At 41.5% G+C, this 14,508-nt stretch overlaps 1 protein-coding gene across 2 annotated transcripts in view; it reads right to left on the reverse strand.

Moving 5' to 3' along the window:
• NARS1 (asparaginyl-tRNA synthetase 1) overlaps positions 1 to 14,508 on the reverse strand; it is a 74,863-nt gene that overhangs the window by 52,405 nt on the left and 7,950 nt on the right. For both annotated transcript variants that reach the window (XM_030192983.1, XM_030192982.1), the window contains exons 5-7: positions 8,610 to 8,699; positions 7,958 to 8,036; positions 6,562 to 6,632 (exon numbers count right to left, since the gene is read on the reverse strand). In XM_030192983.1, coding sequence (XP_030048843.1) covers positions 6,562 to 6,632; positions 7,958 to 8,036; positions 8,610 to 8,699 — 240 coding nt within the window. The remainder of the gene's footprint in view (positions 1 to 6,561; positions 6,633 to 7,957; positions 8,037 to 8,609; positions 8,700 to 14,508) is intronic.

The following is a 14,508-nucleotide window of genomic DNA, read 5'->3' on the forward strand; positions in this document are numbered from 1 at the left end:
TGTTAGCTCATTTGCACGCGATTTCCTTCCTAAGGAGGGGAAGCCAGTCAGCCAGCTGAGCATGCGAAGAGCAGCCAAAGCGTTATGCTGGCTGCTCTGCACATGCCAAAGACGGCTTCATACACGCAGACAAGCTGTGTGTATAACAGCCGTCAATAAATTGCCAGGCATTTTGTGCAGCAGAGGGAGAGAGCGGGAGAGAAAGTTGGGGATCGGGAAGTGCAAGGACGTCCAAATCAAAACTATTTGGACGTCCCTTTCGATTATTCCTCTCCAGGTCTCTCTCAGCCAACCACAGCACGTTTAGCTGTCGAGACCTGGAGGGGCATAATCGAAAGGGACGTCCAAATAGTTTTGATTTGGACACCTTTAGCATGAGATTCTTGCTTTTTTGTCACCTCCACTGTTTTGTTCGTCCATTGAGGGACCCGTAGAGGGCAGTTCTTCTGTATCTTGTGTGGCCAGGAGCTCCATTCCCTTATTCATTTCAGTCACCCTTTTTCTGAAACCTTATCTAATTCCACTATATCTCAGATATGGCAACCAGACTGCACACAATACTCAAGGTGATGTCACACCATGGAGCGACACAGAGGCATTAAAAATGTTTGTCTTACTTCCTATCCCTTTCCTAATAATTAACGTTCTATTTGCTTTTTTGGACTGCTACTGTGTACTGAGCAGACCAATTTATTGTCCACAATGACACCTAGATCTTTTCTTGCATGGAAAGACTCCTAATGTGAAACCTAGCATCAAACAACTGATTTGAATTATTCTTCCTGATGTGTATCACTTTGTATCTGTGCACATTAAATTTCTTCTGTCACATGTTACTGCTGGCCACTAGTAGTACACACAGTTATTAAAACAGTATTGGTAGCATAACTGCCTTCACTCGGGCTAGAAAGTTTCAATAAATTGTCTCAGATTTCAAGATCCTTCTCCGCACCCCACACCCATTTGACTTCTTCCTGTAACTCTTGGGGAAGCAGGCACCCTTGGTTAAGAATCCCTGACCCTAAAGAGGCAGGCTGAGCACATGCCTAAGCTGTGTGCTGCAGGAGTTTGCAAAATTGTGATACAATTTGCAAGCCTGTTTCTCTGACCTTTCAGAAGCACAGATCTACATAGAGCGAAGATACATACCTGTAGCAGGTATTCTCAGAGGACAGCAGGCTGATTGTTTTCACACTTGGGCCGACATCCATGGCGGCCCAAGATCGGAAGTTTTTGCCAGCAAAATCTCAAAAAATCTTCCAGAGTCTTCTGGTGCGCGAGCAACGCGCAGTGCGCAGACCGGTATCACAGGCGTCGTGTGAGAAAGTCCTTTAGTGTAGTCCAAAAGCAAGAGGAGAACAACAACAACTCCAAAGGGGAGGAGGGCGGGTTTGTGAGAACAATCAGCCTGCTGTCCTCGGAGAATACCTGCTACAGGTATGTATCTTCGCTTTCTCCAAGGACAAGCAGGCTGCTTGTTCTCATGCTTGGGGTATCCCTAGCTGCCAGGCTCAATCAAAATGAAGAACATTGGTCAATTGGGCCTCGCAACGGTGAGGACATAACTTAGATTGACCTGAAAAGAAACACAACTAAGAGTGCAGCCTGGAACAGAACAGAAATTGGTCAAGGAGGGTGGAGTTGGATTCTAAACCCTGCACAGATTCTGCAGCACCGACTGCCCAAACTGACTCTCTTACAGTCCAAGGTGTGCAACTTGTCTTCACCAGGGCGGGTATGTGGACAGGAAAAAAATGTTGGCAAGACAACTGACTGGTTCAGATGGAACTCCGACACCACCTTCGGCAACAACTTAGGGTGAGTGCGGAGGACTACTCTGTTATGATGGAACTTGATATAAGGTGCATGCACTACCAGGGTTGGAGCTCACTGACTCTACGAGCTGAAGTAACAGCCACCAAGAAAATGACCTTCCAGGCTAAGTACTTCAGATCGTTGATAAACTGAGATGTATTTTATTAATGTAACAAAATTAAAATATGTATACAGAAACTCATATACATATTATAGCCCGACACAGGCCGTGTTTCGCCCAACTGGGCTGCTTCAGGGGCTATATAGTGGTATTCCACCATCAAACCAGAGATATTGCTGGAGAAACAGGTATATTATCTATATTCTGAAAAAAACAGCTCGTCTGGAAATGCAGAAACAATTGGTTATAAACCTGAGGTCAAATGAACAGCCTCTTACTTCCAAACGCGCCGTTTGGAAGCAAGAGGCTGTTCATTTGACCTCAGGTTTATAACCAATTGTTTCTGCATTTCCAGACGAGCTGTTTTTTTCAGAATATAGATAATATACCTGTTTCTCCAGCAATATCTCTGGTTTGATGGTGGAATACCACTATATAGCCCCTGAAGCAGCCCAGTTGGGCGAAACACGGCCTGTGTCGGGCTATAATATGTATATGTATATGAGTTTCTGTATACATATTTTAATTTTGTTACATTAATAAAATACATCTCAGTTTATCAACGATCTGCTTTGTACAGTTTCCACTTTGGAGTTTGCAGATCGTCTGCCCCTTTGTTTTCTAAGTACTTCAGATGGCAGGAATTCAGTGGCTCAAAAGGATGTTTCATCAGCTGGGTGAGAACGACGTTGAGATCCCATTACACTAGGAATTTGTTCAGGGCCCTTAGGTCAAGGATGGGACACATCCATTCCCCCCCCCCCCCCCCCCCCCGTTGTCTTTTGCACAAGTACCTGGAATAGAATCCCAACCCTTCTTCTCCTGGTGGAACGGGTTCGACCACACTGGCCTTTAGAAGGGCGGAGAGTTCCTCTACAAGTACCTGCTTGTGCTGGGAGTTGTAAGAATGAGCTCCCGGTGGGCAATTTGGAGGTTTGGATTCCAGATTGAGGGTGTCCAGAGATAGGCTGACCTTCTACACGTTGATGGTAAGCAATGATTGCTCCAAGGTGAACTCTAACAGAGCTGGTCTTGAGAACAGACTCTGATAAGTGTAGAAGGTATTCAAGCAGGGTCCGTGTAGGACAGGAAAAAGGATCTAAGGCCTTGCTGTCACACCAGATGACAAACCTCCTCCATTTAAAAGAATAACACCTTTTCGTGGAATCTTTTCTGGATGCAAGCAAAACTCGGGAGACACCCTCTGAAAAACCTAGAGAGGCCACTTCTAAGCTCTCAACATCCAGGCCGTGAGAGCCAGAGTCTGGAGGTTGGGATGTAGAAGCGACCCCTCGTTCTGGGTGATGAGGGTCGGAAAACACTCCAATCTCCACAGTTCTTCAGAGGACAACTCCAGAAGAAAAGGGAACCAGATCTGACGAGGCCAGAAGGGTGCAATCAGGATCATAGTTCCGCAGTCTTGCTTGAGTTTCAGCAAAGTCTTCCCTATTAGAGGTATGGGAGGATACCCATACAGAATGCCTGTCCCCCAATGCAGGAGAAAGGCTTATGATGCTAGTCTGTCGAGGGTCTGAAGTCTGGAACAGAACTGAGGGACTTTGTGATTGAGCTGAGTGGCAAAAAGATCCACCAAGGGGGTGCCCTACGCTCGGAAGATATTGTGGACAACGCCCATGTTTAGCGACCACTCGTGAGGTTGCATGATCCTGCTGAACCTGTCGGCCAGACTGTTTACGCCTGTGGCTTGGAGAAACATGCCGTGACGGCGCGCCCAAAGCCACATCCGGACGGTTTCCTGACAGAGGGCGAGATCCGGTGCCCCCCTGCTTGCTGGTGTAATACATAGCAACCTGATTGTCTGTCTGAATCAGAATGATTTGGTTGGACAGCCGATCTCTGAAAGCCTTGAGAGCGTTCCAGATCACTCGTAATTTCAGGAGGTTGATCTGAAGACCCTTTTCCTGAAAGGACAAAGCTCCTTGAGTGTGAAGTCCATCTACATGAGCTCCCACCCGAGGAGGGATGCATCCGTCGTCAGAACTTTTTGTGGCTGAGGAATTTGGAATGGACATCCCAAGGTCAAATTGGATCGAACGGTCCACCACTGAAGGGAACTGCAAAAGTTGGTGGAGAGATGGATGACATCCTCTAGATCCCCTATAGCCTGGCACCACTGGGAAGCTAGGATCCATTGAGCTGATCTCATATGTAGACGTGCCATGGGAGTTACATGAACTGTGGAGGCCATGTGTTCTAAGAGTCTCAACATCTGCCGAGCTGTGATCTGTTGAGATGCTCGAGCCATGGCCAGGAGATTGTCTGCCCTTGCCTGGGGAAGATAAGCTCGAGACGTCCGTGTGTCCAACAGAGCTCCAATGAACTCCAAAGTTTGAACAGGAATGAGATGGGACTTGGGATAATTGATCACGAACCCCAGGAGCTCCAGCACTTGAATAGTCATCTGAATAGACTGTAGAGTGCCTGCCTCCGAGGTGCTCTTCACCAGCCAATCGTCAAGATAAGGGAACACATGCACTCCCAGTCTGCGTAGCGATGCTGCGACAACTGCCAGGCACTTTGTGAAGATTTTTTTTGAGATTTTGCTGGCAAAAACTTCCAATCCTGGGCTGACATGGACATCGACCTGACCCAAGTGTTAGAACAAGCAGACTGCTTGTCCTTGAATATATATTTCTCAGTCATTAGAACACACAATACATTTCCTGCTTGTTACATCATTTAAGTAATAAATTGTTTGATACCATTTGGGGTAATGTGAATTTTCTGCTGTAAATCGGGGTCTTGTAAAAAATTTTGGGGGAAGCTTGGCCTTGGATTGTAAGGCCTTTGGGGCAAAAAATTACCTGAATTAAAATACCTTGTGCTAACAAACAAAGGGCATGAGCTAAATCAAAAAAAGGGTTTCTCCGCGTTATGTAAGGCCACAGGCAGAGTGCAGGCTCACAAGCAATCGTAAAGGAAACTTCCATGCCAAGCTTCCCTATGAAAATTCAGCAACACGCAGTACATATAACTTTCATATCTGTGTATTTTGTGTCTACCTAAGAGCACATGCAAAGTAAAAACATAAATTTGAAATTAGATCTCTGCATACACTGTCACTCTCCCAACCTAACATCACCCTCTTCTTCTACAGGTGCAGTACTGCATTGCATAGGATTATCAAGAGACTTATGTCGGTTTTCAATATTAGAGCCCCAACCTGGAACTTTAGGGAGTCATTTACCAACGTCAACACACTGCCAAACAATTGTTCTGTACACCACTTGACAAAGCAACACACACACAAAAAAAAAACAATCTATGCTGCTAGAGTTACAAATCTTCAATATGAAAGTCAAAGACATTAATCTAAAACTATATTTGGGCTTGCTGCTAATTAGTACATAAATATTGTACAAACCATTTAATCATAGTTTCTGGAACTTTTTAAGTTTAGGACACTGTTCCAGCACAACACTTGGAATGAACTTTGCATAAATAACATTTCACTAACTAATCTTTAGTTTGTGCAGTTCAAGCACTTGTTTCTTACAAGTGTTGCTTCTACAGATTGTTCTGCCCTCCCTTCGCAATTTCTAAGACACAACTAGGATCTACATTCAACATCTGCAGACAAAAGGAAGGTCACCATCTCAGGAGGGAGATTACAAAGGGGTCAGCAGAACAGGGATGAATCCCTGTCATTTAGGCTACCTGATGGACGTGTGGGCTCTAGGAGGGAAGGGATTCTAGCAAATGAGGTTGTTATTAAAAGGGGCTGATGCTTCAATTTCCTGAGTGATGTAATATTAAATTTTCTCCTCTTTTCCGTATTTCTGATTTTATGTATGTGCATAAATGATAATGTAAAATGATTAAAAAAATAAATAAAAAAAAAAAAAAAAAAAAAAGGGGCTGATGCTCAAAAACTACTTCAAGCATAAACGTGCAGTTAACACTAGGTTTGGCAGCACATTAGTGTGCGCCAAATGCTCAGAGGGTTTGAGCGCAGGTATTAACGTGCACAGTAACGATGGTCGCAAGTTGTACTGAAATGTATTTAAAAAGAGATAAGGTCAATAAGTATTCTTTCACAATGTGCAGATGGGAGCACTGCAATGCACAGAAGGAAATGATGGCTTATAATGCCGAAAAGTTTTCGCCAGATCAGGGGCAGCGTTGAAGGTTTTGAGGGGATTTCTGGTCAGTTTTTCAGATTGAACTTCCATTTTTTTTCTTCTTCTTCTTTCACAAGTGGAAGGAGGCTCCTGCCAGTTTCAAAAGCAGTCGAGAAGTAAACATGTGCACATATCCGAGCAAAACCAAAAGTAAAAGCACACATCCCCGCCTGTTCTACTGCACCTGAGCCTTGCAAAAATTCCATACGCTAATAATATTTGTAAGGTTCATATTTAGGCACTGAAGATAGTGCCGATGTGTGCTGACACTTCCAAAGAGCTGGGAAAAACAGACAAGGAAATTTCAGTAGTGGCACCCCCAGCAGAGAAAGGGTAGTTCCACTATTCTTGTACAGAAGTCATATTTCAGAACTGATGGAACAAACACCCCACGCACAATTCTGTGATTTGAATAGACATCCTGAGAATTTGTAGGTACGATTCTATAAATGATCAATCAACTCCACAAATTTATAAACTTACTAGTTCATCAGAGAGGACACACTGAAGGAAACCCGTGCCATCCCGTAACACCAGGAACATCAATGTTTTTCCTGAAAAAAGAAAAAGACCACAATAGTAAAAAAAAAAAAAAAAATACTGACCATTGATTTTGGGTGCTTTAGAATTCTGAAGGTATCCCATCTTCAAGATTCTAAAAAGTTATCTAAGAGTGTCACCACACAGAACTGGGGGTGAAAGAATGGTAGCAGGGTGAAGGACCACTATGCTCACTATGAGACCTAAACGTAGAGGAGGAAGAACACAAATCACAAGGAGAAGAAAGATTACCACGTTGGAGTGAGGGGTTAGTGTAGAGACTTATGTGGAAATGAAACAGCAGAGGGAAGACATCAAAACTTGCCTTAGAGAAGACAGAATGAGGTAAAGGAGTCACAAGAAAGGAATGTGGGTTATACAAAATAGCTGAGCAAACCTTAAAAGAAAACACAGATAGAATTCATAACTACATTAAAATGAAAATACTACAGCCTAGAAGGCAATAGAAAAAGATGAAATGAGGGAAGAAATGAAAAGGTGAAAGGTATCAGCAGGGGAGAGGGGCAATTTGAGAGGAGTTTATGGGGCGCTGAAGCAGATAAGCTATTGGGATTTAGAGGGGGGGGGGGGGGGGGGGAGGTATGGGCAGTGGCCGAAAAAGATGAAATGAGGGAAGGAATGTGTGCCCAAAGGTTTAGGCTGACCGCTTAAGTTGGTGGTGCACCAAAAATATTTGCTGCTGCTATATGACTCAGGGACAAAATCAGGTACTTGCAAATTTAAATAAAAAGGAATAGTGAGCCTCTAAGCTCACATTCCATTGTGTACTAAAGTGCATGAACTCTCTCACAGCTATGTATTTATGAGAAAATGATTGGTAAAGGGGTGACAGAGAAAAGGCTAATCATTCCAACCCTGCATCCGGGTCACTGTGTTAATCTCTTTTGCAACCATTCTACCACAAAGAGGCCATTTAGATTCTGACTGACTACCTGTCCTCAAGACACAAGACATGTATAGACCACATCATCACTGCCCAGTCTCTCTTGTGGGACATTTAAAACAGTATGTACATCCTGCAAAGATGTTATAGGACAGTCTTGCTAAACTAGAAGTGTATCCAATCATTAAAAAAGCTTAAAGTGGCTTCCACTAACCAGTTTTGTAAATGTTTTAACAAATTGTAATCTTTTATTAAGGAGAAATACCCCCACTATTCTAACAAATTGGAAGGGGCAGAAAAGTGTTTTTCTTGTATATTATATCCTCTAACACTGAATATTGATCCCTTTTCCTCTCCTGGGCTGTCCCATTTCGTTGCTTTTTTTTTTTTTTTTGGGGGGGGGGGTCTTTTTTGAAAAGCTGAGACACAACCTACCTTGCCTCCGTAACCTGTGAACCCAACCAAAAACCTTCACCCGCTGGCCTCTGTACGCTTCCAAAGCTCGAATCTTCGCCTGTTAATGTAAAACACGTATTTCAATAACCACCTTAAAGGTTATAGGATGAAACCTCTTCTTCTTGGCTATATTTTGTAACATTTAACGGCACTATAAGGTGCCAGTTTCTTCTTAGACTTATGAGCATTACCGATCCTAATTCTAAGAAACTGCAATTCAGATTCTGAAAATGGGTAAAAATCAGGGAAAACTGCTAAAACTTTTACTTTGGTAAATATTGCACAGAACACAGTGAAAAGTTTACATTATTTGTATCCACTTTCATTACTTCCTCACAATTACTTAACTTACTGCAAACATTCATAGGCAAGCTAGCAGTTACCTTACTTCATTACCTGGGACCCTGCTTCTAGTCTCAGACACCCTCACTTCCCCAGCAATAGCCTCTCCCTGCTGTCTGCTTCTGGAAGGGGTTAGGGGTGGGGTGGGGAATTCCATACGGATCATGTAGAAGAAAGTCGCCCTAATGCCACAGAGCAGATTCTGTATTATCTGCATAAAGATCAATACCATCCATTTTAACATTTCAAGTCTGGCCACTCTCCGAAAACAAAATGTACCTTTACTCACAATTTTTGGCTCTGGAAGAGATGGGTCATTTTTAATAACCATTTTCTTAGCTTCCTCCAGGTTCTTTTCTCGGCGCAGGATATCTTCTGCCTAGTTTTAAGAAAATTTGTCAATATTAGCTCCGATTTTGAGACCTCACTGCCTGGGACAATCTTAAAGTAGTAACACCATCAAAAATGCTGCAACAGGTTTTAGAGCAGATTTTTTTTTGTTTTACTTCCGAATTAACTTATTAATTTACTTTTAACAATATAAATCGGTGTTGCCCAACCTTTTCAAGACCCCAAGCACATTTAACATACAATACTATGTGGACCACCAATCCCTGTGGAGCAGGCAGTGCACACACACAGAGAACTCATACGGGCACGAATTAAGATCAAGGCTATAAGGACAAAGCACAAGGATCAAGAGGGGGAAAGAGATGGTACTGGTACTGTACAAAGGTGGGAACTACATGCCACCTGTTAATTCCCAAATTCCAAACACGCAAGATAAGTACTTGAATTTGAAACAATATAGGTTATATGCAGAGATACAGCTTACATGCAGAAGACAGGGTTTCGGCTTGCACATTATTTGCAGATTTACAGCTTGTACGCTCAGAAAGAACACCATGGCAGCAATTATTACAAATACAAATCAATACACAAAGTCATTAGCCACAGTTACCAGACGGCCATGGCAGCCTTTCAAAGGAAAAAAAAACAAAATGAAAAAAATAGCATAAAACAAGTGATTGAAAAAAATTATTGTGCTCATATATCAGAAGACACTATCTTGATAGCAAATGTGGGTATACCATCTCAGCACATTTATTCATCACACTGAAAATAATAATAAAAAATAATTTGGGATAAAATTCAATGTACACTGAAATTATTTTTTATTATTATTTTCAGTGTGATGAATAAATGTGCTGAGATGGTATACCCACATTTGCTATCAAGATAGTGTCTTCTGATATATGAGCACAATAATTTTTTTCAATCACTTGTTTTATTTATGCTATTTTAAGTGATATTAGAGGATTATTGTTCTGTAGCTAGAAAAGATACACTAAGAGATCCAAATATAGGTAGTAACTTCACAGCACAATTAGTCTCTCAAATATATGAAAGACCAGAGACAAAAAAGTCAATGGAAGTTCTTATATTAGACCGATGACTGAAAAGGTGAGCTAGTTTGCAGTCTATATGTATAGCAACTGACTCCTTTTTGTACTTGAAAAAAGGAAACTGTAGTGCCATAAGGCTGCTGCCTAAATTGGATCTCTTGGTGCATTTATTGATATCAAAAACAACAAAAGGGTGGAAATGACCATGAAAGAATGTTTCAGGATATTAAAAAAAAAAATAATGGTTTATTATTAAACAAGCGGAGGGGCATAGCCGAAAGGGACGTCCAAGTTTTGATGAGGATGTACTCGCAAAACGTCCCCCCATCCAGGGGCGGGGAAACCGGTATTTGCAAAACAAGATGGGACGTCCATCTTTCGTTTCGATGAAACAGTCAGGGACGCCCAAATCCTGAAATTTGATCGTCCATACAGATGGTCGTCCCTAGACTTGGTCATTTCTGATTTTCGGCGATAATGGAAACCAAGGACGTCCATCTCAGAAACTACCAAATGCAAGCCATTTGGTCGTGGGAGGAGCCAGCATTTGTAGTGCACTGGTCCCCCTGACATGCCAGGACACCAACCGGGCACCCTAGGGGGCACTGCAGTGGCCTTCATAAATTGCTCCCAGGTACATAGCTCCCTTACTTTGTGTGCTGAGCCACCAAGGGCACCTACATGTGGGTACAGTAGGTTTGTGGTGGGTTTTGGAGGGCTCGCTGTTTCCTCCACAAACATAATAGGTAGGGGGGATGGGCCTGGGTCCACCTGTCTGAAGTGCACTGCACCCACTAAAACTGCTCCAGGGACCTGCATACTGCTGTCATGGACCTGAGTATGACATCCGAGGCTGGCATAAAGGCTAGCAATCAATATTTTTAAAGATGTTTTTTTGAGGGTGGGAGGAGGTTAGTGACCACCGGGGGAGTAATGGGAGGTCATCCTCGATTCTCTCCGGTGGTCATCTGGTCATTTTGGGCACCTTTTTGTGCCTTGGTCGTAAGAAAAACATGACCAGGTAAAGTCGTCTAAGTGTTCATCAGTGATGTCCTTGTTGCTTTCGATTACGGGTCGAGGACGTCCTAGTGTTAGGCACGCCCAAGTCCCACCTTCGTTACGCCTCCAATACGCCCCCTTGAACTTTGGCCGTCCCTGCGACGGAAAGCAGTTGGGGACGTCCAAAATCGAATTTCGATTACACCGATTTGGCCGACCCTGTGAGAAGGATGCCCATCTTCCGATTTATGTCGAAAGACGGGCGTCCTCTTTCGAAAATGAGCTCAATAGTCACTCAAAAAGTATTTATCATTGCATAAAATAAAAAGTCCAACAGAAATGTAGTCTCAACTTGTGAAAACATATGCTACATGGATGGACCCTACAAGGGACATGTTTTGGCAGACAAGCATTCCTTTACCGGATATAGCATAAGGTATACTCTAGGAAACTTCCACAATGAGACAAAATACATACACTATTAAATGGTGCCTCCTTGCAGCATACAGAAGTGTATAAACACCGTGCCAACAGAACCACGGTAGTGTAAAAAAAAACAAACAACCCTCCAGTTTGCTAGGCTGCACAGCGATGCCAACACGGACCATTCAAAATGGGTGGGTTGTGTTGGCACTGGCACGCAGCTCAGTAGACAGGAGGGTAAATTTGTTGTATGATATTCATTCGTAATCTTAATATTTTATATTTTCTGTATGTAATTTTTATCAATTTAATTTATACTATTTTATGCATACTGTTATTGCACAAGGTTATACATTATGAAGGTATGATGGTTTTATTTGTTTATATTTTTAAGAAACTAATGTGCATATTTAATCATTTTTGTGCTGTCTTAAAGGCAGAATTAATGATCTTTGTAAAATATTTGAGAATATGTTTATTATATAACAAAAAGACACTTCCTTTTTTTCTGTATTTGTAGGTGGTTGATATGTCCTCATATATATTTATGGATTCATAATCTTTAAAGTTAATCTGTCTGCTCAGATTATATTCTGTTCCTATACATTATGACATTTTTATGCATTGGTATGGCAACTATTTATTCATCTCTCTCTCTCTCTCTATACATTTACCAGATGGTAATAGGATATTCGTCTCACAGCATGTGAATAATAATATGTATCAACCCAGGACCTCAACGCTACCAAGCTTGGCTATTCTATATAGAATACTTGCTCTTTCTTTCTTAGTTCTTTAAGAGCGCCTCCACTTTATCATTGGAGCTATGTTCATATCATCTGTCCTTATTCTTTTTATTTTATTGTGGCGGGAGCACTACTAACCAATGTAAACAAACTCGTTAAGGAGAAACAACAAAGGTTTCTTAGTCTACCCGCCACTAAAAGAACACCTGCACCGAGAGGAATATCTTCAAAATTACTTAATTGAAATCTAACATATTATATGCTGTGACAATTCTTTGTAATTTTGTTTCTTTTTTATTTTATATTTTCTTATTGAACAGCACTCATTACCCACTCCCAATTGTGCACTTATCTTAATCGGCTCATAAGCCCTGCTATATTGTGTCTTGAAGTATTCTCTCCTCCCACCACTATTCAGTCCTTCCAACCGGTTGGTGCGTTCACTCGGTACTGTTCAATCTTTGCTCCTATAGTTTTGTTTCAAGTCTTGCTTCATGATCTCCTTCTTCTGCTTCTTGTTCTACAAGAACGTCTTGTTTCGCAATTGTTATTGCTGCCTCAGGAAGAGTTTTTCTATTAATGCGATTTCCCATTCCAAGATGGCCATGGTATTTAAACAGACACTACCCAGGCCTGTGGCCAATCCCGACAGTGGAGTCTTTAAAAGGGCCAGTATTCCTCAATAGAATGCCTTCCACTCCACATTTTTATTCAGGCCACTCGGTACTGTTGTTTTATACTGGAAAATAAGTCTTTGCTCTTTTTGCCATAGACATTTTTTAATGTCGCCCCCTCTCTTGCCCTGCTTTATCTTATCTATTATCATGAAGCCCAATTGATAAAATGTGTGTCCCTTGTCTACACAGGGTTGTGCCATTGGTGCTTCTGATTTCTTATTTATAATACCATGCTTATGTTCTATTACTCTCGTTTTAAATTTTCAAAATGTGTGCCCAATATAGATTTTACTACAAGGACATCTGCATGCATATATGACATTTGTAGAATCACAATTTGTGTTTCCCTTCAATTCGCTGCTGGCCTTGCTGCCATGTCAGTACTGTGCCTTCTATTATGCTGGGACATATGCAACAATTTCCACATTGCTGTTATAACCTTTAGTCATCTCCCACTTACTCCACACGTCTGATTTGCATATTGTGTCCTGTATATTGGTATTCCTAGTGTAGGGTACCATTAACTTCTGTTCTGAAACACCCTCCGGTGTTTTTTTAATAATCACTGATGCTTTCTCTGATTGTTTACTATATTTCAGAATGCAATTAATCTTGGATTCTTTATCTCTATTTCTACAAGAACATCTTGTTTTGCAACTGTTATTGCTGCTTCAGGAAGAGTTTTTCTATTAATACGATTTCCCGCTCCAAGATGGCTGCGGTATTTAAACAGACGCTACCCAGGCCTGTGGCCAATCCCAACAGTGGAGTCTTTTAAAGGGCCAATATTCCTCAATAGAATGCCTTCCACTCCACATTTTTATTCAGGCCATTCAGAAGCAGGAGATCATGAAACAAGACGTGAAACAAAACTATAGGCTTAGTAAACAGGGTCCTTAGATACTAGATTCCCGAAGCAGGCAATTTTGTTGCCGAAACACAGGACTGTGTTGAGTCTATTATATCTGTTCTCTTTTTAACTAAAGACTTTGATTGTGCTTACTGTATTTGCCCTCTGGGAATAAATCTTTTGTTTGATCCTTGGAGTCTCACCTGTTTTCTAGCTGACCTACATCCCTTCCCTATTTTGCTGCTTAGCTCCATAGGGTATCCTTCCTTGTTTATTAGGTGCAAATATATATTAAAACCATGTACAGAAAACTATGGGCCCCGTTTACTAAGCCACGCAAACTTTTTAGTGCGTACAAAAAATTAATGCGCGCTAATGATCAAGAAACCCATTATATTCCTATAGGTGTCTCTAGCATTAGTGCACAATAAGTTTGCGCACCTACAGCGCGGCTTAGTAAACAGGGCACCAAATCACAGCCATTTCAAAACTCAATACAAAAAAAACTTTTAAAAAGTCAACAAATATCAGGCCAAATAAAATTAAAACTGAAAATAGGCATGGACATATGTTAAAACCACAACTGCAAAATAACAACTAAAACAAGAACACCAAAAAGAGGTGACTCACCCAACTGGTTCTAAAATCCACCCTTGACCAACTGGTAAAAATATACAAAATAAAAATAAAATAAGATCCTCAAAACCAAACTGAGTGGCATAAAAATCAGGAATTAAAAAAAAAAAAAAAAAAAAAAAAAAAAAAGTTTACTTACCAGCATCTCCAACCCGAGCTGTTGTGTAATCAACCTACCAAATTTCATAGCAAAACCTACCTTTATAAAGCTCCAGAAGGCTTCTAATCTGTACAAGCATTCAAAGAACCACTTCCAAAACTTGTAAAACTACTCGGAGCACCTTATACTGGCTCATAAATCACATTAGAAGATGGTCAAGCCAGAGAGATGTGCTTTTAAAAGCTGTTTTAATGCAGTATGTACTGCCTGTAAGCATCAGCTAGATGGAAAGTTTCAAATTCTCTGAACACTGTCATAGAATACTGAGATTTTCTCATGAACTGTTCAATC

The sequence above is a fragment of the Microcaecilia unicolor genome, chromosome 2 (assembly GCF_901765095.1).
Source record: "Microcaecilia unicolor chromosome 2, aMicUni1.1, whole genome shotgun sequence".
Taxonomy (NCBI): Eukaryota; Metazoa; Chordata; class Amphibia; order Gymnophiona; family Siphonopidae; genus Microcaecilia; species Microcaecilia unicolor.